We start from the raw sequence: 21,224 nt of genomic DNA on the forward strand, positions 1-21,224 counted from the left end.
AGATGAGTCCGACGCTCATAGAGAATGAATGGAGCCGTCATTCTCCATGAGCGTAAGACTCATCTCTGATGAGCGTGCGCTGCGCTTCAGACGGCGATATCTCGGAAAACGGGAGCAACTTCGTGCAAGGGGGAAGTATAAGGGTCTCTAGCGTGGGGCTGGGCTCTGCCCTGGCACGGGGGGTGACAGGTCCCCTTTAAGATTTGGTAATGCTAGCTGAAAGCATATTTACATTACATCGCCATTACAGCTATCCCAGAGCTATCAACCATCTTCCCTACATATCCATGGTTCACAGCGTTAAGACGCAGTCTATGATGAAAATAGCGGTCGCCATTTTTGGGTTCACCGAAATTTCCCAAAACTAAAGAATAAACAAGGAAAACTCGATTGACTTTAGTTCTCTGTAACCCGACTGTATTTTATTTACCGAGATAAGACTGACGCCTTGCATTGCGTGTGGCGCCGTCTTCCCCGGGAGATGGCGGTTCTGTTGGCTGGCCTCATACAAAACACATAGACACAATGAAAACAAAACCCATTCACGGAGTAGGACAACAAGTCAAAAGAAGCAGCATGAGGCCGGCACCGGCGGAGCATTGTCTACACACCTGACAACCTGAATCAGCAGCGGCTGCTAAGCAATGCCCGAGCCCGGCATACGCCGAGTACTAATTACATTATATGAACTCAATATGGTGCGCATCTCGCCATCAATCTGCCGCTCGCTAATTGCATTTGATCTCTTTTAGCATTTTCCTTTCAAAACACAGGCTGGGAACGTGTGCGAATTTATTTGCATCATCTGTAAACAAGACTGGGTGAGGGGGAAGAGCCGAGACTGCACGTTCCCTCCTCAGGTTTCCCTCCCGGTCTCAGTCTCTTCCGTCTTTCGAGGTTCTCGTAGTCTCAGGAAGTTCAGCTCCTCCTCAGAAAGTTTGGAGGTCAGCGCCACTCGGTCGTAGTCAAAGCTTTGGTCCAGGGAGAAGGGCCGGATCTCGTCGCTGAGATGCTGAGAGAGAGAGAAATGAGAGACAAAATTCTAGCGATCATTAAAGGGGCACTCCGGTGACAATCCTTTTCTTTCAAATCAACTGGTTTCAGAAAGTTATATAGATTTGTAATTTACATCTATTAAAAAATCTCCAGTCTTCCAGTACTTATCAGCTGCTGTGTGTCCTGCAGGATGTGGTGTATTCTTTCCAGTCTGACACAGTGCTCTCTGCTGCCACCTCTGTCCATGTCAGGAACTGTCCAGAGCAGTAGCAAATCCCCATAGAAAACATCTCCTGCTCTGGACAGTTCCTGACATGGACAGAGGTGGCAGCAGAGAGCAGTGTGTCAGACTGGAGAGAATACACCACTTCCTGCAGGACATACAGTGGCTGATAAGTACTGAAGACTTGAGATTTCTAAATAGAAGTTACAAATCTAGATAACTTTCTGACAGTAGTTAATTTGAAATTTGAAAAAAAAAGTTCCGCAGAGTACTCCTTTACGTCTGCAAAATGCACAGTGAATCCCTATTCTTTGTATTTGCATAAACTCCGCCCCTTTGTCACATTTGCAAGGAGGCTCGCTATACACCAATAAGTCTCATTCCTTTTATTTCTAAAAAGTCACTCTTGACTGTGGGCTGTTGTGGTACTGCAGAATGGAGCTAGCTGCAATAGGAGCTTTCAATCCAAAAAACTAAAGGGTTAAAGGGGGTATTCCCATGTCAAGAAATTTAAAGGTGTTCTTCAGGATTAGATAAACGCGGTTTCTCTCTTTCTTGCAAAAACAGCACCACCCCTGTTCTTAGGTTGGGTGCAACATTACAGCTCTAGAACCAAGCTGCAATACCAACATCTTTCCTTTTGCTACCTTGTGTTTGGTCCCCATGTCCCTATGATAACACTGATCTGACGCTGGAACCGCTCTGAGTTGTCTCTCTCTCTCTTCCCGTTTCATAATAGCAATTCAAGAGGAAGAATAAACTTCTGCAAATCAAGTGACCTCAATCTGCACATTTTCTGTGTACAAATAGAGCATAAATCCATTTGTATCATTGCCAGGATATTATTATGCAGACAGAAATGCAATAAATGTGCTCTCGAAATTTATGAACCTCTCTGCTCCGCTTGTTGAGACACTCCATCTAGTGAGCTTAGAGTAAGATTATGGAGTGCGCGAGACGCCGGCGAGGAGGAAATCCAAGCTACTGTAAATAACAGAGAGGAGTCGGCTATGGCTTATACCCTGGGAGGAGAGGGTGCGGGTCTATGGGGAGGGGAATATGCAGGTCTACAGGGAGGGAGGGGAGCGTGGTGGTCTACAGGGAGGGAGGGGAGCGTGGTGGTCTACAGGGAGGGAGGAGAGCGTGGTGGTCTACAGGGAGGGAGGAGAGCGTGGTGGTCTACAGGGAGGGAGGAGAGCGTGGTGGTCTACAGGGAGGGAGGAGAGCGTGGTGGTCTACAGGGAGGGAGGGGAGCGTGGTGGTCTACAGGGAGGGAGGGGAGCGTGGTGGTCTACAGGGAGGGAGGGGAGCGTGGTGGTCTACAGGGAGGGAGGGGAGCGTGGTGGTCTACAGGGAGGGAGGGGAGCAGGGTGGTCTACAGAGAGGCAAAGCCTGCAGGTCTACAGGGAGGGAGGAGAGTGTGGTGGTCTACAGGGAGGGAGGAGAGTGTGGTGGTCTACAGGGAGGGAGGAGAGCGTGGTGGTCTACAGGGAGGGAGGAGAGCGTGGTGGTCTACAGGGAGGGAGGAGAGCGTGGTGGTCTACAGGGAGGGAGGAGAGCGTGGTGGTCTACAGGGAGGGAGGGGAGCGTGGTGGTCTACAGGGAGGGAGGGGAGCGTGGTGGTCTACAGGAAGGGAGGGGAGCGTGGTGGTCTACAGGAAGGGAGGGGAGCGTGGTGGTCTACAGGGAGGGAGGGGAGCGTGGTGGTCTACAGGGAGGAGGAGAGCGTGGTGGTCTACAGGGAGGGAGGGGAGCGTGGTGGTCTACAGGGAGGGAGGGGAGCGTGGTGGTCTACAGGGAGGGAGGGGAGCGTGGTGGTCTACAGGGAGGGAGGGGAGCGTGGTAGTCTACAGGGAGGGAGGAGAGCGTGGTGGTCTACAGGGAGGGAGGAGAGCGTGGTGGTCTACAGGGAGGGAGGGGAGCGTGGTGGTCTACAGGAAGGGAGGGGAGCGTGGTGGTCTACAGGGAGGGAGGGGAGCGTGGTGGTCTACAGGGAGGGAGGGGAGCGTGGTGGTCTACAGGGAGGGAGGGGAGCGTGGTGGTCTACAGGAAGGGAGGGGAGCGTGGTGGTCTACAGGAAGGGAGGGGAGCGTGGTGGTCTACAGGGAGGGAGGGGAGCGTGGTGGTCTACAGGAAGGGAGGGGAGCGTGGTGGTCTACAGGGAGGGAGGGGAGCGTGGTGGTCTACAGGGAGAGAGGGGAGCGTGGTGGTCTACAGGGAGGGAGGGGAGCAGGGTGGTCTACAGGGAGGGAGGAGAGTGTGGTGGTCTACAGGGAGGGAGGAGAGCGTGGTGGTCTACAGGGAGGGAGGAGAGCGTGGTGGTCTACAGGGAGGGAGGAGAGCGTGGTGGTCTACAGGGAGGGAGGAGAGCGTGGTGGTCTATAGGGAGGGAGGGGAGCGTGGTGGTCTACAGGGAGGGAGGAGAGCGTGCATCTATAGGGAGGGTATGCAGGTCTACAGGGAAGGAGGGGAATGTGCAGGTCTACGGGGAGGGAGGGGAGCGTGGTGGGCGGGAGGGAAAAAAGCTTGCAGCTCTATGGGGAGGAGCGTGCAGGTCTACAGGGAGGGGGAGGAGAGTGAATCTATAGGGAGGGCATGCAGGTCTACAGGGAAGGAGGGGAACGTGCGGGTCTGCCGGGAGGGGGAGGAGCGTGCGGGTCTTCCAGGAGAGGGAGGAAAGTGCAGGTCTACAGGGAGGGGGAGGAGAGTGCAGGTCTACAGGGAGGGGGAGGAGAGTGTAGGTCTACAGGGAGGGGGAGGAGAGTGCAGGTCTACAGGGAGGGGGAGGAGAGTGCAGGTCTACAGGGAGGGGGAGGAAAGCATGCATCTATAGGGAGGGCATGCAGGTCTACAGGGAAGGAGGGAAACGTGCGGGTCTGCCGGGAGGGGGAGGAGCGTGCGGGTCTGCCGGGACAGGGAGGAGCGTGTAGTTATGCAGGGAGGGGGAGGAGGAGAGTAAGAGCAAGACATACAGACCAGGAGGGGGCAACAAAAGCATACAATATTTGGTGAGGGACAGGCTGCAGAGCAGAGAAGAAAGAGGGGTACAGAGGTAGGAGGGTACAAAGAGGTTCCAAAAAGACTAAGCCAAGCACAGAGATTAGGCAGAGGGCCATACAGTGCAGAAGGTGGAGGAGGCAACAGGGCATAGGACAGAGGGTGGAAGGCAGGATGGGACCAGTAGTGGATTATAATAGGCCCATTTGGGGCAGTAGCCCGGGGCCCTGAGCTCCTGGGGGTCCATGGCCACCCAAAAAGACATACTTTTAGTAGTGTACTGTCTCCTGGCCATGATTTGGAAATAAATGCAGCTTTTGTACTGCAATTTTGCACAAATCAAGGCATCATGACATTATGTATCCTGTACTATGAACACCACGTTCGTGCTACCATGGGTACAGCAGGGTGGGGGGGCCGGGCTTGGTGAACAGCCCGGGGCCTAGGGTAATCCGCCCCTGGATGGGACAATGCCGAAGTTACAGGATGAGGTAGAGTTGACAATGAAATTGGGCAAAGGCTAGGGAAGGGAAACTGAGCACACACAAGAAGGTGAGAGACAGAGGTGGGAAGAGGGGCAGAGTATAACGGACAGGCGGGTGGAAACCAGACCTGGGTAAGACTGTAAATAATGCAGAATATTGGGGGAGATTTATCAAACATGGTGTAATGTGAAACTGGCTCAGTTGCCCCTAGCAACCAATCAGATTCCACTTCTCATTCCTCACAGACTCTTTGGGAAATGAAAGGTGGGATCTGATTGGTTGCTAGGGGCAACTGAGCCAGTTTTACGTTACACCATGTTTGATAAATCCCCCCCCCCCCCCATAGTATCCAAAAGATGGAGCCAAGCATAGTGGGAGGAGGAGGAGAAGACAAGGTAGAAAGAGGAGGATGGGATGGGGCAGAGAAACAGAACACACAGAAATAATGGAGAAGAAGAAGAAGAAGGTAGGAAACCGATAGGGATAGAGGATGCATACCAGGCCCATGTTATAGGACCTGAAATATAACATACATGATAGGATGTATACAGCATAGCAAGATGACTACTCCATTATAGAAGACAACCATAACCATTAATAGGATGAAGCAGTGTACCTCCTCTGCCATACTCTCCGCCCCGGATGACGTGTGGCTCTGCAGGCAAGTATTCCTCACAATCGGCTTCTCTTCACCAGCCAATTCCAGGTCAACCTCGCCGGGATATAACACTATAGGGGGTAAACAGAAAACTCAGTATAGCAGTGTAATAATCTGTACTATATATTCACTATATATACTATAGGGCAGGGATGGGGAACCTTCGGCCCTCCAGCTGTTGCAAAACTACAATGCACATCATGCCTGGACAGCCAAAGCTTCGCATGATGGGAATTGTAGTTTTGCGACAGCTGGAGGACCGAAGTTTCCCCATCCTTGCCCTATAGTATAATATATATATATATATATATATATATATATATATATATTCACACTAATATATAACATGGCTCACACACAGGCAGATATGGAGGGAACGTCTGGCACAAAAAAAAAAAAAAATTCAGGGACTATTTTTACAGTCAAGTTAAGTAACAAACATGTTTGCAATTCTCCTCGGTGGCGGCCACAAGAGCGGAGCAATCAGCCGGTGTTTACCGGGGGGACGTGTCAGGTAGAGAACATCTCAGCTCTAAATTTAGCCCCGTGTGACAGTAAATGAAAGCGTCTAATCTGCAGGCTTCATTCTGCCGGGTAATGTTTAATCAAGCAGCTACTTCACAGGCAAAAAGTCTGACAGCAAAAAAAAAAAAAAAAATGAGGAGGGGGGGGGGGGGGGCAGGCGACAGGAGGAAGACGAGAGCAACAGGACGGTCGTCCGGAAGGAATGGTCCTAGTCCGGGAACGACTCTAATGCTTTGTATCCGATCAATACTAGTAGAGGTCCAATATATAAGACCCTCAAGAAGTTGGATGCAGCCCTAGGAAGTCCAGGAAAACATGGATACAGCCTATGGGCTACGGCTGTATCCATGTTCTTCAGGATTCTCTAGGGCTGCCTCCAACTTCTTCAGCCTCCAGCATTCAAATACCGAGCAATCGGACTTGAGCATGCTAAAGTTGCGCTCATCTCTACTCAACAGTAAATGGAGGTCAGTGCAGCAGCACTGACAGGAGCAGAGGTCTCACACAGGATAGAGATCAGAGGAGTAAAGGTATAAAACAAGAGGCTCCATTGATCAGAGGAGCGGCTTAAAAACAGGTACATTTCATATATATGCTCCCTCGGAGGTCCCCTTGTCATGTATTTAGGTTCCCCACTGAACACTTTGGCCACTACTTCCGAGACTGACTCATCTCGGCAGTGACAGCCAACTCAGCCCACTCAGCCAATCACTGGCCGCTGCGATGTCACACTTCAGTTAGTGATTGGCTGAGCAGGCCGTTATTGCTAAGGGAAGTGGCGGTTAGAGCAGTCAGCCGGAGACCCAAAGACATGAGGACCTTCGAGGTGGCTTTTTTAGGTAAGACTATGTCTGGCTGGAGTTAAAGTGACCCAGCCGAGCGTTAAAGTGTTTGGAACAAGAAGGTGGATGGGGTGAGCCATTGCCAGACACCACTGATAGCAAGTTGTCAGAATCAAAAATACAACCTGAGTGGATTTCTGGCAACTTGCAAGTTGCGGTGTGGCCACATTAGCTACAATATAACAGTGTGACCTTTGGCCTTGAAAAACCATTGGCCAGCCAAAAACACTATAAAGGCCTGGCTTACCCAGAATACTTTTAACAAGCCTGCAATAAGCTTGAAGAAACCTGAAACTATAAGAAGGCAATCTAAAGGCAGTTAGACATTTGACATGTCCTCAGGATACGCTAAAGTTTTGATCTGTTGGGGTCTGAGTGTTAAGACCCAAACAGATCACTAGAATAGTGTGCAGATAGTGGGCAGAAATCTATCCAAGATGGTGGGGGTTGCAATTCATGAGCAATCGGACTCTAGCATTCTCAAGATCTCTAATGGAGATCATTGCTTGCCTGATCTGTGTTCAGGCCTGGACTGACAATCTGGGTAACTGGGCAGATGCCTGGCGGGCCGTTTAGATTGTCCGAGAGTGGGGGGGAATCAACAACAGCTAACCTGCATGTTATAGATATGTGGAAATTAGAATGTGAGCTCCACTGGGGAACCTACCAAGATGATAAATACAGGAGGACTATGCTGGTGCTGTGTACATTGTAATGAATGAATACCTAATAAGCCTATATGGTGCCCTCAGTATTCACTCCCAATCACGGACTGTATCGGAGCGAGTTATTCTACGTCCAATAGGCAGCCGAGGAAAGCTTATTACAGAAAGAACATGCATAAAAAAAACTTCAATAATAAATCAAATCCTTCCAGACGACGAAGTAAAAGCAAAGAGCGAGCAGCTTAATCGCGGGGACAGGATATAAAATGCTGTAAAACTAGTTAAAACTGTGATTTTCTATGGCCTTCCCCAAGGATTAGAGCGTTGGCGCTCCTGAGGGCTGTCACAGTTCCTGCCACCAGCTAACTAACAAGGGACGGGAGCCAGGTCTACATGCCGGTCCGTGCCAAATAAACATTTTTGCAAATACCAAGTAAATTAATTGCTGTTCATTCATTATGCAGCCCAATTACTATGAAGCACATAGCAGCAGATACGCCGAGCGCTCCCCTATCTCCCCGCGCTGCGAGCTCCCACAGTCTTTGTGAATATTTGATCCGGGCACACGCTGAGCTCTCTTGTCTATACTGACCTGAATATTTGCAGCTCTCCTATAAGTCTCGATACGTTTCTAGTGTCCCTAGACGGCCATTGCGGAGGAGTTTTGGGGGTCCGCATAAAGCGTTGCTACCCCCACGAAGTTTGGGTTTGGCACTTGAGCGGCATCGGCCCATGATGATCCTAATTAAGCTGCTAATTACATTCTCGGTGGAGGTGATTAATGAGCAACGGGAGAGCATCCCGGGCTGCAATGAGACAAGGATAATTGAGGAAGTATTGACGTCTGATGCGAGACGTTGTCTGCAAATTATTGTACAAGCCCCCCCTTTCAAAAGCAAATCTGGGAATGTAAAGGTTCAGGCAATAGAGCTCCAGCACATCCACCATTTTATACCCTAGATGATTCCGAACATATTTATAAATCACATTGTTGACCAAAAATTATCCCAGAAAACTAAACAAAAAAAAATCTCAACAGTCTTGGCCACTAGGTGTCTCACTTCCCTGGAGTTTGCGGTTTACTAACTGTTGTTAGGCTTAGTCTGTCTCAAGTAACAGAAAGATCAGGACAGAACACAAGTGTAGGTGAAGCTTAGCTAATGCTATGTGCGGAAGAGAGAAAACATAAGCGGTGTACCTGCAATTTCAGGCTGTCTGTCCCCTTCAGGGGGTCCTCTCTATGAATGGAACGTAAACCATGTCTTCCTTCTCATCTCTGATTACCCATAAAGTTCTGGACAGTCATGTCTTGAGTATACAGCTGTGCTTCTACTAATGTTAGTGCACACTGCTGCCTCCTAGATGTAATCTTTCCCTCCCTTAATGTATGTGCACACTGCTGCCTCCTGAATGTAATCTTTCCCTCCCTTAATGTATGTGCACACTGCTGCCTCCTAGATGTAATCTTTCCCTCCCTTAATGTATGTGCACATTGCTGCCTCCTGAATGTAATCTTTCCCTCCTTTAATGTATGCGCACACTGCTGCCTCCTAAATCTAATGTTTCCCTACCTTAATGTATGCGCACACTGCTGCCTCCTGAATGTAATCTTTACCTCCCTTTAGTTTGCAGGCTTGAAAGCATCACTATCATTTCAGTGCACAATGCAACCCCTTCCTTCCTTTTTACTAAAAAAAAAACAAAAAAAAAACACTTTGCAAAATGTATCAGTAACCTCTGTAATCTATCCCCCAGCACTGTCATGGCATAGCAGTGAGGAGCAGGTGCTGAGCTGTGATTGGCCACAGAAGTCCTGTCAGAGTACAGCCCAATTCCAGTCCTGCCCCCTAAAAGTTCAGGTCACTTTTGGAGCATATCCGCTTATCAGTCCAAGCCAAAATTTGGCTTCACCCTCACATAGCGACTAGCTGACTTGGGCCATTGAAATTAATGGGACCTGTGCTGATCCAAGCAGGAATATGTCAGCATGTCATTTGGACAGCTTCCCAATGCTTCCATGCTTCAGAGGCACAAATAGTGGTGTGAACAAGCCCTAAATAGCGATAGGAGGATTTTCTTTTCTTCTCTAGATTACCCCTTTAAGTTGTTGTTTTTCTTTTCTAAAGGCAGATATGATTTAAAGCTGATCATTGGTGGTCCTACCACCAAGCACTATAAAAGGATTGTCCAAGACGCAGAACCCCTTTAAAGAACATGCAGTCAAAACGATATCCTGGCAGATATAAATTCATATGTCAAGTCCACTTTAAGGTTTATGCCGGCAGTCAAGCGGTTATTGCGCGGAATAAAGCTTTTGCCTGGTATTGACCTCCTTTATGAAAGACAGTAACAAACAAGAATAAGAACATACAAACACTTGGACTTGTCTCGCCATTGTCTGAGTCTGTGTCGATATCTGAAGAATTGAAATAATTGTCCACCTGGAGAAAGAGGAATAAAACAAGATCAGAACACAAAAGTATGTCTTTCTCTAGGTAAACAACAATGCGGCTGACAGCAGTCAATTCACTCCGTGAACTCTAAACATAAAAGAAAAACAATAAAAAAAATAAAAAACGCTACCTCCTTAAGGGGAACCTGCCGAAAAAAATCAGAGGGTAGAATAAGTAACCAGGCCATGTAGTATGGGTTATCCTGTGTGATATAGGGTAAGGCATGTGGAAGAGGAGTCCAATGGATGGTCCTCTCCACTTTCCCCGTTCTCCTCCCGGTGACTGGCAGGTCACTTCCTATCCTGGTATAGTGATCAGGGTGGGGGGGAAATAAAAGGGAGGTGACCTTTGGACACATCTTCCTGAGCCCAACACAGTCTAGTGGACTAAATCTAAATCTAATAGAAGATCTATTTTCTTGATCACAGGTGGACAAACATGGAGGAGGATTTTACCCCCTACTCACCTGTACTCTTCCAGAATAGTTAAGACTGTGACAGTGACCCACGGTAGTCCCTTCATCGATCATTAACTAGAAAAAAGAAACAAAAAAAAATTCTGATTTCTAACTAGTACTATAAAGGTAAATCTCTATGATAGAGTCTAAAAAATGTTGGGGTAAATGGGTTGTTGAGAATCAGGACATATGGATGACCTAGTACCTGCTCAGGTTCCTCCGGTACAATGGTAACATTTTTCTTTTCTTGGGTCCCTGGTGTGGTCTGTGTCTTCTGTATTTTTGAGCCTTTAAACATGACCTGGGAATGGTGCCTATCTGTTCCCAATAACAAAAGATGGCAGTGAGCTGCAATATACAAAAAGAAAAATCTTCAAAAGTAGCAATTATACCAATAATGGGGTCCTATTACACGGGCCAACTACGGCTTGATCATTTAACGAAACGAGCGCCAATCTGGTAGATCGGCGCTCGTTCACTGGACCTATTAGACGGCCTGATAATCAGGCAGTAAGGGCTGCATGGACATTGTTAGCAATGTCCATGCAGCCCTTGTCCTAACACCTGACACCTTACCTCTTCACGCTCCCAGTCGTACCTCTCCACGCTCTCAGTTGACAGGCCGCTAAGCCAATAACAGGCCGGGACCACCGCAGAGCACAGGAGAGAAGACCGAGAGCGGGGAGAGGTAAGGGATCAGGTGTTTGGGCAAACGTCAGCTGTAGCGATGCGCAGTCGGCGCCCGATAATTTTAGGTCCAAACTTAAACCAAAGATCAGCCGATCGTTGTCTCTATTACATGGAGCAATAATTGGCCGAATCGACCCTTAAACTTCGTTTGTATGACTACTCTAAATAGAGATGATCAAATTTTGCTTCACGGATCTTTGCTCATATCCCTCAAGGTGCCGGCTCCGTGCAGAGGGAGGATACCGCCCTGGGGACCGCCTGGAAAACATGGCTGCTGCTGCCAAGCTGATACAAAAAAAAAAAAAAAAACTAGACTAGTCAGACTGTAAATTTTGTGCAGCGTTCCTGTAGGAAAAACAATGGTCCAGAGTTTTTGTTTTTTTTTGCTCAACCTAGTGTTGAGTAGAGAGGCCAAACCATTGGGCTTCGGCAACATTCTCTAAACCAGAGCGTTCGGCATTTGACTCCCTGCGGCTGCAGAAGTTTGAAGCCACCCAGAGAAGTCCTGGAAAACATGGATACAGCCATCTAACTTTTGCACGCATCACATGGTGAGAGTTCGGAGACCGTTGCCGAACCCAAACAAGACTCTTTGCAACCACTGAATTGCTAAATGGATTGGATTTTCGTTTTTCTTTCTTCATCTTTACGTTGCTATGACCACCAACGAGGCTCTTTTATTTTATTATTATTATTTTTATAGATGCTAAAAATATATCCTATGAGCCCCAGATGCTTTATTCGATAAATAACACGCCGCCTGCCGATTCTTCTGCCTCCAGCGATTTCACGTGGCGGCCATCTGAATCCAGGAATATTTTTACCTTCGCGTTATATGTTCTTGATCAGAAGTCCCATGGAATTTAACACTAGGGGGCAAAACAAAACAAAAATAAAGTGTTTTCTGCTCTATACGCGGAGCCCCCCTACGCACTTTCACCCACTGTTTGTCACCTTCTGCTAAGCCCCCTCGTAAAAGTTTCATCCTTGCTTAAGCTCCTTCCATCAAGACAAAGAGACATCTGTTCCAAGATGGACCGTCACAGCCGGATGTGTATCAGGTATGAAAATAATATTCTTCTTCTGAAGATTGGGAACAAAAAAAAAATCTTCAAATTTAGCTCCTAACATCAATAACGGGAACGTTCCATTCAAATGAGGTGTATACAATTCCAGCTTATTGCCTACATCCTCGAGGCTCGCGCCAACATCAATGACTAGTCACCGGCTGGGCACGTAAGAGGCGGCTTCCTGTTATTCGCTGGGTGCCCTTCTCACCTACCTTTCATCTGGAGCCTAATCTTGCTACCAGTGCACAAAGGCGGATAGAATACCTTTTTGGTAAATCTCTCTATGGGGCTTTACAGAAGGCGAAAGAAAGAGGAACCCAAGAGAGAGGCTCCTTCTGAGCTTATCCGTGAAACAAAAGATTTGTTAAGGATCTTACAAGAGGCGGCTTTATTTCAAGGCTGAAAGAAAATTCCGTCCTTTATTTTTAAAATATTTATATATCTCCTTTTTTTCCCACCCAACATGGGGGCCCTTCTAAAAAAAAAAAAAAAAATGATAAAATAAAATAGAAATTCTCGCCTTTAGAAGCACATAGTTAGAAAGAATATTTGCTGTTCCTGCTGTGAATTAGACAGTATTAAGTTTTGGTTTTTTCCACTTTTTTTTTTATTCCTGGGAGGCTTCTAAATGTAGAACGTATTTGCAGGGCTGAATAGAAAGGTGAATTGTTAAAACGACTCTCTACCCACAATCTGACCCCCCCCCCCCCCCAAACCACTTGTACCTTCGGATAGCTGCTTTTAATCCAAGATCTGTTCTGGGGTCCGTTCGGCAGGTGATGCAGTTATTGTCCTAAAAACAACTTTTAAACTTGCAACCCTGTGTCACATTGGCGTGGCCTACAGTGTCTGTGCCCTAGGCTTGCACCGCCTCTCCGTTCCTCCTTCCCGCCCTCTTCATTCACAGACACTTCTGCCACCTCTGTTCGAGACAGGAACTGTCCAGAGCAGGAGAGGTTTTTTTTATCGGGATTTGCTACTGCTCTGGACAGTTCCTGACATGGACAGAGGTGGCAGCAGAGAGCACTGTGTCAGACTAGAAGGAATACACCACTTCCTGCTGGACATACAGCAGCTGATTAGTACTGGAAGATTTTTAAATAGAAGTAATTTACAACTTAATATAACTTTCTGAAAACAGCTGATTTGAAAGGGGGGGGAAACAAACACTGGAGTACCCCTTTAACTCCATTGTTGTTGACTAGTGAATAGAGTTGAGCAAACTTCGACTTCAAATCAGACTCCAGCATGCTCTTCTCTACTGGGGACCTTTTAACTAAAAGGAACATGGTAATTGCATGATTCCTGGTGGTCCTCCATCTAACCCTACCCATATTAGCTACACCTGAAAACCATGTAAAAATTATGGGAGCACAGAAACGACACCATTGGTAAAAAAAAAAAAAAAAAAAAAAAGAATCAACAAAATCGCCTGTACTATTGATTTCTGCAAAAAAAAAAAAAAAAAAAAAACTTTAAGGGTGCACTGTGGATCCCTGCCCTGTACACTCTATGGGCAGACAAACTCGCAGCGGGATGCACATCCCGCTGTGAGTATGTCAGCAGCCTGCCTGTTAACCACCCTGCCGCCGGAGCGTATACATCACCTAGTCCCCGCTACGGCTTGCTTCGGGCTTTCCCGGCACGTCCCGCCGCAGCACACTGATTGGGTGAGCAGGATGTGAAGACGTTGCGAGCCCCGAAGCAAGCCGGAGCGGGGACCAGGAGATGTATACGCTCCGGCGGTGGGGAGGTTAACGGGGCGGGCTACTGACATACTCGCAGTGGGATGTGCATCCTGCTGCGAGTTTGTCCGCCTATAAGTGTACAGGGCAGGGATCCGCAGCGCATCTCACTGTGAATTCGCAGCGAGAAATCTGCTGCAGATCCGTTACATGTGAACACACCCTAAGGTGGTATTTACAACTCCTAATATGACATCACTCTATGATCCACTGGGGATTAATGAAAATCCATTATGCTGATTGCATAAAATTTACGATTTTCATCCTTTTTCAGGTAAACGACTTTTTTTTCCCTCCCAACATTTTACAGACAACGGACGAAAGGGATTCTGTAACACCTCTATGAATGTGAGCAGGGGATGAATGTATTGTTAATGAGACCATCCTGCATCATTTATAGAGCGTCACCGGCACGTTATAATCAGAGCGGACACCGTGTCTCAGGCGACTACGACGAGATCCCTCTGTGCAGAAGGAAGCCGTCCTAAATGAAGCGGCCGACAACAGAATTATTTTGCTTAATGTTTTAGGAGATTAGATTACTGTGTACCTTGGATATATTAAATATTCAGGACATTTTTTTTTTTTTTTGCTGAATCTGTAGCCGAAGTTTTCTATCGTAGGATTCAAATAGGTCGGCTGCTGCTATGGAGGAAGTGCTTGTAACCACTGAGGTCAGCAAGGTCACATGCAGAGAGTACAGTGTCAGCAGGGCAGTGATGGGATGGGTGAGTATAAGCTTTTGCTAATTCTATTATCAGCTCTGCAGCTTACCGGGAGACGATGCTCTTTGTTATGTAACAATTCAGTCAGTAAAATGTAACTGTGTGGTTACAGAGGTCTTGGTGCTGTGATAGGAGAGCCGACCATACAATGCGAGCATCCCCAGGATTCTCTGCTACTGAATGTGGGCGCGCAGCTGCTGTACACATGCACAGTGAAGACTTGTCCCGCTCCATGCACGCTGTCAATCAATACCCAGCTATGTCTGTGAGATTACAAAGGACTTCATGCTTTGAAGATGAACTGATGTGCTCTGCACCAATGGGATTACTGCAGAGCTAAGGTGGTTGTGCTGGACTTTTTTTAATTTGTAGTATAAAAATATAAGACTTGGGAGGGATGCACCCTATTGACAAGGGGAATGGTAACTGTCAATGAAAATCAATGTGTAGGAGTAAAAAACAAATGTTAAGTATTTTTAAACAAAGAAAATGAAAACTTGAGAGTGAGAAACGTGAGAATAAAAGGAAAAAAAAATTGTGTTTAACCCTTTCGCATCCCATGACGCACGACCATGGCTGCACGAGGGGAGTTCAGAGAGGGCTCCCCCCTGGACCCCGCTCTGAACGTTGTCGCTCCCGGCTGTTATCTGCAGCTGGGGAGAGCATCTATTAGCAAAACGGGGCCCGCTGCTGGGCCGGCTAATTAAGCATTTAGATGCTCTGTCCCTGATGTCTAGTGGGACGGATCTCCCCCCCATGCGATCCATTCCTCTGCCCGGGACGGGCCTCAGCATCCCATCGACGCTGATCCTGGCTCGGCAATACATTGCTCTGGGCTGCAGCAGACCAGAGCAAGGTATCATAGATCTCATTGATCAGTGCTGTGTATATATAAGTCCCCCAGGGGGACTTCTAGTTAAAGTAAAAAATAAAGTAAAAATGTTTTTTTTATCAATAAAAAATCCCCTTCCCTAATAAAAGTCTGAATCACCCTTCTTTTCCCATTTTATAAATATAAATAAACAAACAAACAAACAAACATGTTTGGTATCGCCGCGTGCATAATCGCGTGACCTTTTAAATTATCACATTCCTGATTTCGCACAATAAAACGGCGTAAGCACAAAAAAATTCCAAAGTGCAAAATTGCGCATTTTTGGTCGCATCAAATCCAGAAAAAAAATGTAATAAAAAGTGATCAAAAAGTCGCATATGCGCAATCAAGGTACCAATAGAAAGTAAAGATCATGGCGCAAAAAATGACACCTCAAACAGCCCCATAGACCAAAGGATAAAAGCGTTAAAAGTATGGTAATAGAGCAATTTAAAACACTTAGTTTTTTTAAAAAGGTTTTCTATTTTTAAAAGACATCAAATAAAATAAAAGTTATACAAGTTACATATTGTTGTAATCGTACGGATGTGAGAAACATATATAACAAGTCAGTTTTACCATAGGGAGAACGGCGTAAACACGAAACTTCAGGAAATGAAAATAAATTCCTTTTTTTTTAAATTTGACAGCACAAATGATTTTTTACTAATTTTGCAGCATATTTTATGGGAAAATAAAGTCTGTCATTGCAAAGTACAATTGGTGTCGCCAAAAATAAGGGCTCATGTGGGTCTCTTGGTGAAAAAAATACAAGCACTATGGCCTTCTAGGGTCCGTTCACACGTACAGGATCTGCAGCAGATTTGATGACGCAGATTTGAACTTGCAGATTAGGGGGGCCTTCACACTTACCGGATCCGCAGCGGATCAGGTGCGGATCCGGTATCAATTCACCCCTATGATAGCACATACTCGCAGCGGGATTGACATCCCGCTGTGAATATGTGTTTTAACCCCCCCGCTGTCCGCAGCCCCACCGCCGCATCCCCCATCCCCGGCCGCATCAGCCCATCCCCGGCCGCATCAAGCAGCCCGCATCCCCCATCCCCGGACGCATCCCCCCATCCCCGGACGCATCCTGCAGCTTGCCGCCAAGAGCATACAGTACCTGCTTGGCGGCGCAGCTGCAGTGAGGCTGCAGGCTCCGGTCCTACTCAGATCAGCTGAGCAGGACCGGAGCCGGGAACCTCACTGCAGCCGCGCGGCCGAGCAGGTACTGTATGCTCTGCAGGATGCGTCCGGGGATGGGGGGATGCGTCCGGGGATGGGGGATGCGGGCTGCTGGATGAGGCCGGGGATGGGGGATGCGAAGGCGGGGCTGCGGACAGCGGGGGGTTAAAACACATATTCACAGCGGGATGTCAATCCCGCTGCGAGTATGTGCTATCATAGGGGTGAATGGTACTGGATCCGCAGCGGTTCTCGCTACGAATCCGCAGAAGTGAGACCCGCTGCGGATCCGGTAGGTGTGAAGGCAACCTAAAAGCAAATCTGCAGCTTCAAATCAGCGCCATCAAATTTGCTGCAGATCCTGTACGTGTGAACAGAGTGTGGCAGAGGTCTAAAAAACAAACCAATTTTTGTTTTCTTTTGATTAAAACATTATTAATTATTATTATTATTATTATTATGACAAAACTTTACCTGATCCCGGCTCCGGCTTGCTTCGGCGGTTCCCGGTATCTTCAGCAAGCCGGAGTGGGGACCAGGTGAAGTATATGTTCCAGCCGGCCGCCCGCCCGAAGCCCCTTTAACACCTCCCGCAGCCCCAGACGCCCTATCGGACAAACTCGCAGCAAGGATGTACATCCCAGCTGCGTGTTTGTCTACCATTGAAAGTATAGGGACAGGATCCGCAGCGAAACGAGGGGACTCGATGCAGATCCGGCAAGCGGGTTTGTAGCCTAAAAAGATTTTAAAAATACATAAAAATGTACATGTAACTTTTTGTATTTACGCTTAATTTTTTTATAGAAAGAAAAAATTTTAAATTGTTCTGTTTCTTTTTTATGCTTTTTGTTTTGTATTTTTTGGTAATTTTTTTTTTTTTTTATTTAGCCCCTCTTGCGTAGCCTAAATCCACAGGTTTTTGTTCTTGCTGCACTCGGGGGTCTCGCAGGTTTTCCAGTTATTCTATGGCTGGATAACAAAACAATAACAAAACATTAAGATAGAAGGAGCAGATGTTACCAAGTGGGCTGTGAACTAAAAACAACCTTCAATATTCACGGGGGACGCCGTACGCTCAGACCGTAAAGAAACCACAACTTTCCACCCACCGGCCTCCTCGCTGCACATTTCAGGAATCAAACTTAGAAAACAACGGGCATATTTATCCTAACACAACACAATGTGATTTTGCGCGTGTTTTTTTTTTTTTTTTTTTTTTTTTCATTGGATTTAATGGTTAGAATTTTGTCAGTTCAATTTTATGAGATTATTGTGGATGGAGAATTACATGCAAAGGACTTCTGGGATCTGGAAATATCTCAAAAACTTATGCTTTGCAAAAGACCTCATATCTTTGGTGTCGCCCAATAACCTAAAAGAAAAAAAAAAATCTTGGAAAAAATTAAAAAAAAATTTAAAAAATGCAGTTAAGTATTATATATTTTCTGCCTGTAAAAAAGAACTTTTTTAGTCTTAAAAAAATATTTTGTCCAAGATAAACTACAATTAAAGAGGTACTCCGCTCAAACATAACTTTTGATATGTTGCTGCCCATGGTGAGACTAACAATTCCTTTCATACTTGTTATTATCTATTCAGCCTCTTTCCCCCAGTTCTGAGCTGCTGCTTTCTGCTGAAGACACAAAAGTCTGTGTGCAAGCTTTTCTCTCTGTCTCACCCTCCTCCCCCCTCCCTTCTGAGATGGCTGATGTAAACAAGTCCCTGGCAGGCTGTATCTGCAACATTGTGGCTTGTTTGTAATGCTGGGAGGGTTATTCTAAAGTCCAGTTGCTGATGAACTCACTGTGATTAATCTTCCCAGCATTACAAAGAAGCTACAATGTTGCAGATAAAGCCTGCCAGGGACTTGTTTACAGCCGTCTCGGAAGGGAGGGGGGAGGAGGGGGAGACAGAGAAAAAAGCTCACACACAGATTTTGTGTCTTCAGCAGAAAGAAGCAGCTGAGAACTGGGGGAAGAAGACTGAATAGATAATAATAAGTATGGAAGGAATTGTTAGTCTCACCATGGGCGGCCACATATCAAAGGTTATGTTTGAGTGGAATACCCCTTTAAAAACCCTTGCAGCGGAAAAAAAAATGACATGTCACTATTTTAGACACAGCGCCACTTTTTTTTTTACAGGTTGTGTCTGGTATTGCACCTCAGATGCTTTCAAATGGATCAGGAAGGAGCTGTAATACCACACACCATCCATAGAGAAGAGTGGCGCTGTTTCTGGGGTACTCTTTTATTGGGGTAGTCATATTAACCTCAGTATAAGCCCTGTCTATTTTCTGGTCGTACCTTTTGGAGGGCAGGTGAAGGTTGACAAGAATTCTTCGTACGTCTGTTCTGGGACGCTGAGAAACCGATTTAAAACGCTATTCGCCATTTCCTCGTCTGCTACAGAAGGGGACGTACCATCGGAGCTCGGCATGATGGAGGCGCCAACCTGCATTACACACAGAAGACATCAGCACAGTGCATTGTATCTACAGTGATAGAGGTTTGTGTTAGTTCCTCATCATGTTCAAAACCACTGCTTGCTTTCCATGAATGGAACCATCCCTTCTATACATCCCTGGACTGAAAACCCAGCCTGACCAAGTCTTATTCACACAGCCGAGAGCCCTCACCAGAAGTCAACTCTGCGTCTCTGTTCATAGACAGCAAGCAGAGATCCTGAAAATGATTGGGAAACAAAACACACAAAGTATATTAGAAATCCTGACTATACAAGGATTGGGGTTTATTTGAATAATAATAGGCAATCCTTTAAGAGGTTAAAGGGGTACTCCGCAATGGTGTCAGAAAGGAAGTGGTGTATTCTTTCCAGTCTGACACAGTGCTCTCTGCTGCCACCTCTGTCCATGTCAGGAACTGTCCAGTGCAGGAGAGGTTTTCTATGGAGGATTTGCTACTGCTCTGGACAGTTCCTGACATGGACAGAGGTGGCAGCAGAGAGCACTGTGTCAGACTGGAAAGAATACACCACTTCCTGTAAGGCATACAGCAGCTGATAAGTACTGGCACACTGGAGATTTTTAAATAAAAGCAATTTACAAATCTGTATAACTTTCTGATACCAGTTGACTTGAAAGACATTTTTTTTTTCACCAGACTACCACTTTAATCTTGTGATGACCCCAATATAACTCATTTAATGGAGGAGTCTCAAAAGGATTGCCATACGAGCAGGGGTTATTCAGGGGCTGGAAAGAATATGCCACTTCCTGTAGGACATACAGCAGCTGATAAGTACTGGAAGACTGAAGATCTTTTTTAAATAAAAGTAATTTACAAATCTGTATAATTTTCTGAAATCAGTTGATTTAGAAGAAAAATAATTCACTGGAATACCCCTTTAAATCGTTAAAGTAGGTAGTCCATTCGTGTACAGAATGGGTGATGAGTATCTTTCGGTTGCTGGGACCCCCACAATCATGACAACAGGGGACCTTATCCCTGAAGAGCCAAGCTCTGTACTTCCATCATCACCATATACAATAAATTAAAGGGGTACTCCGGTGAAAACATTTTTCTTTCAAATCAACTGGTTTCAGTAAGTTATACAGATTTGTAATTTACTTCTATTTAAAAATCTCCAATCTTCCAATACTTATCAGCTGCTGTATATCCTGCAGGAAGTGGTGTATTCTTTCCAGTCTGACACAGTGCTCTCTGCTGCCACCTCTGTCCATGTCAGGAACTGTCCAGAGCAGGGGAAGTTTTCTATGGGGATTTGCTGCTGCTCTGGACAGTTCCTGACATGGACAGAGGTGGCAGTAGAGATCACTGTGTCAGACTATGTGGATGGATACCTGCTGCCTCTTCCCAATAGTTATTCTATTATGATCTAGGACCATCAAATCCATCAACAGCAACAGACTGAAAAAAAAATGATCAAAAAATACCAAAAAAAAAAACCTAATAAAATAAATGTGGCATATTTTACACCTGCTTGTATCAAGAAGCCGAATATCCTCCTAAATCCATCCTGAAAAACAGGAAAGAGTCCCCAAGCCCCCTGTACCTGACACTAGAGCACGGGTTCACGTCCCGGGGGGCCCGGCCTACGCTAACCACATCAACTCGGTGGTTTATATGCAAAGTGTGGGGTTTCAGAGGAGGAAATGTCTTGTGTTGTTTTCCAGGCTCCAGAAGACGGCGGTTTATGGTCTCGGAGGGGTGATGTGAGGATTACTAGAGAGATGATGGGGAACCATTGGCCCTATAGCTTTGGCTGTCCAGGCATGATGGGAATTGTAGTTTTGCATCAGCTAGTGGGCAGCAGGTTCCCCATCCCTTGTTGTAAAGCACAGCTTCTTTCCTAAAAAAAAAAAAAAAAAAAAAAAAAAAAAAAACAGCGCCACCCCTGTCCTCAGGTTATATGCGGTATTACAATTTTTCTCCATCCACTTCAATGGAACCAAGCAATACCCCACCCAAACTAATGACAAGAGTGGCGCTGTTTTTTGAACAAAGCAGCCATATTTTTCTAAGCCTGGATTCTAAGAATCTGTAACAGAGACTGATGCAGATGGTCTGATGCTTCAGAGTAACCTACATGGGCAGCATTAAAGGGGTTAAAAATCGATGGCCTATTCATGAATATTAAACTGGTGG

General features: G+C 46.4%; 1 protein-coding gene across 4 annotated transcripts in view; it reads right to left on the minus strand.

Moving 5' to 3' along the window:
* Window positions 1–779: 779 nt before the first annotated feature.
* Window positions 780–21,224, minus strand: part of IFTAP (intraflagellar transport associated protein) — a 32,314-nt gene continuing 11,869 nt past the window's right edge. For 3 of the 4 annotated variants that reach the window (XM_069968105.1, XM_069968106.1, XM_069968107.1), the window contains exons 2-7: window positions 18,903–19,050; window positions 10,507–10,649; window positions 10,311–10,376; window positions 9,763–9,832; window positions 5,318–5,430; window positions 780–1,012 (exon numbers count right to left, since the gene is read on the minus strand). In XM_069968105.1, coding sequence (XP_069824206.1) covers window positions 857–1,012; window positions 5,318–5,430; window positions 9,763–9,832; window positions 10,311–10,376; window positions 10,507–10,649; window positions 18,903–19,050 — 696 coding nt within the window. In that variant the 3' untranslated portion in view covers window positions 780–856. The remainder of the gene's footprint in view (window positions 1,013–5,317; window positions 5,431–9,762; window positions 9,833–10,310; window positions 10,377–10,506; window positions 10,650–18,902; window positions 19,051–21,224) is intronic. The other variant, XM_069968108.1, reaches the window with a different exon arrangement.

The sequence above is a fragment of the Dendropsophus ebraccatus genome, chromosome 4 (genome assembly GCF_027789765.1).
Source record: "Dendropsophus ebraccatus isolate aDenEbr1 chromosome 4, aDenEbr1.pat, whole genome shotgun sequence".
Taxonomy (NCBI): Eukaryota; Metazoa; Chordata; class Amphibia; order Anura; family Hylidae; genus Dendropsophus; species Dendropsophus ebraccatus.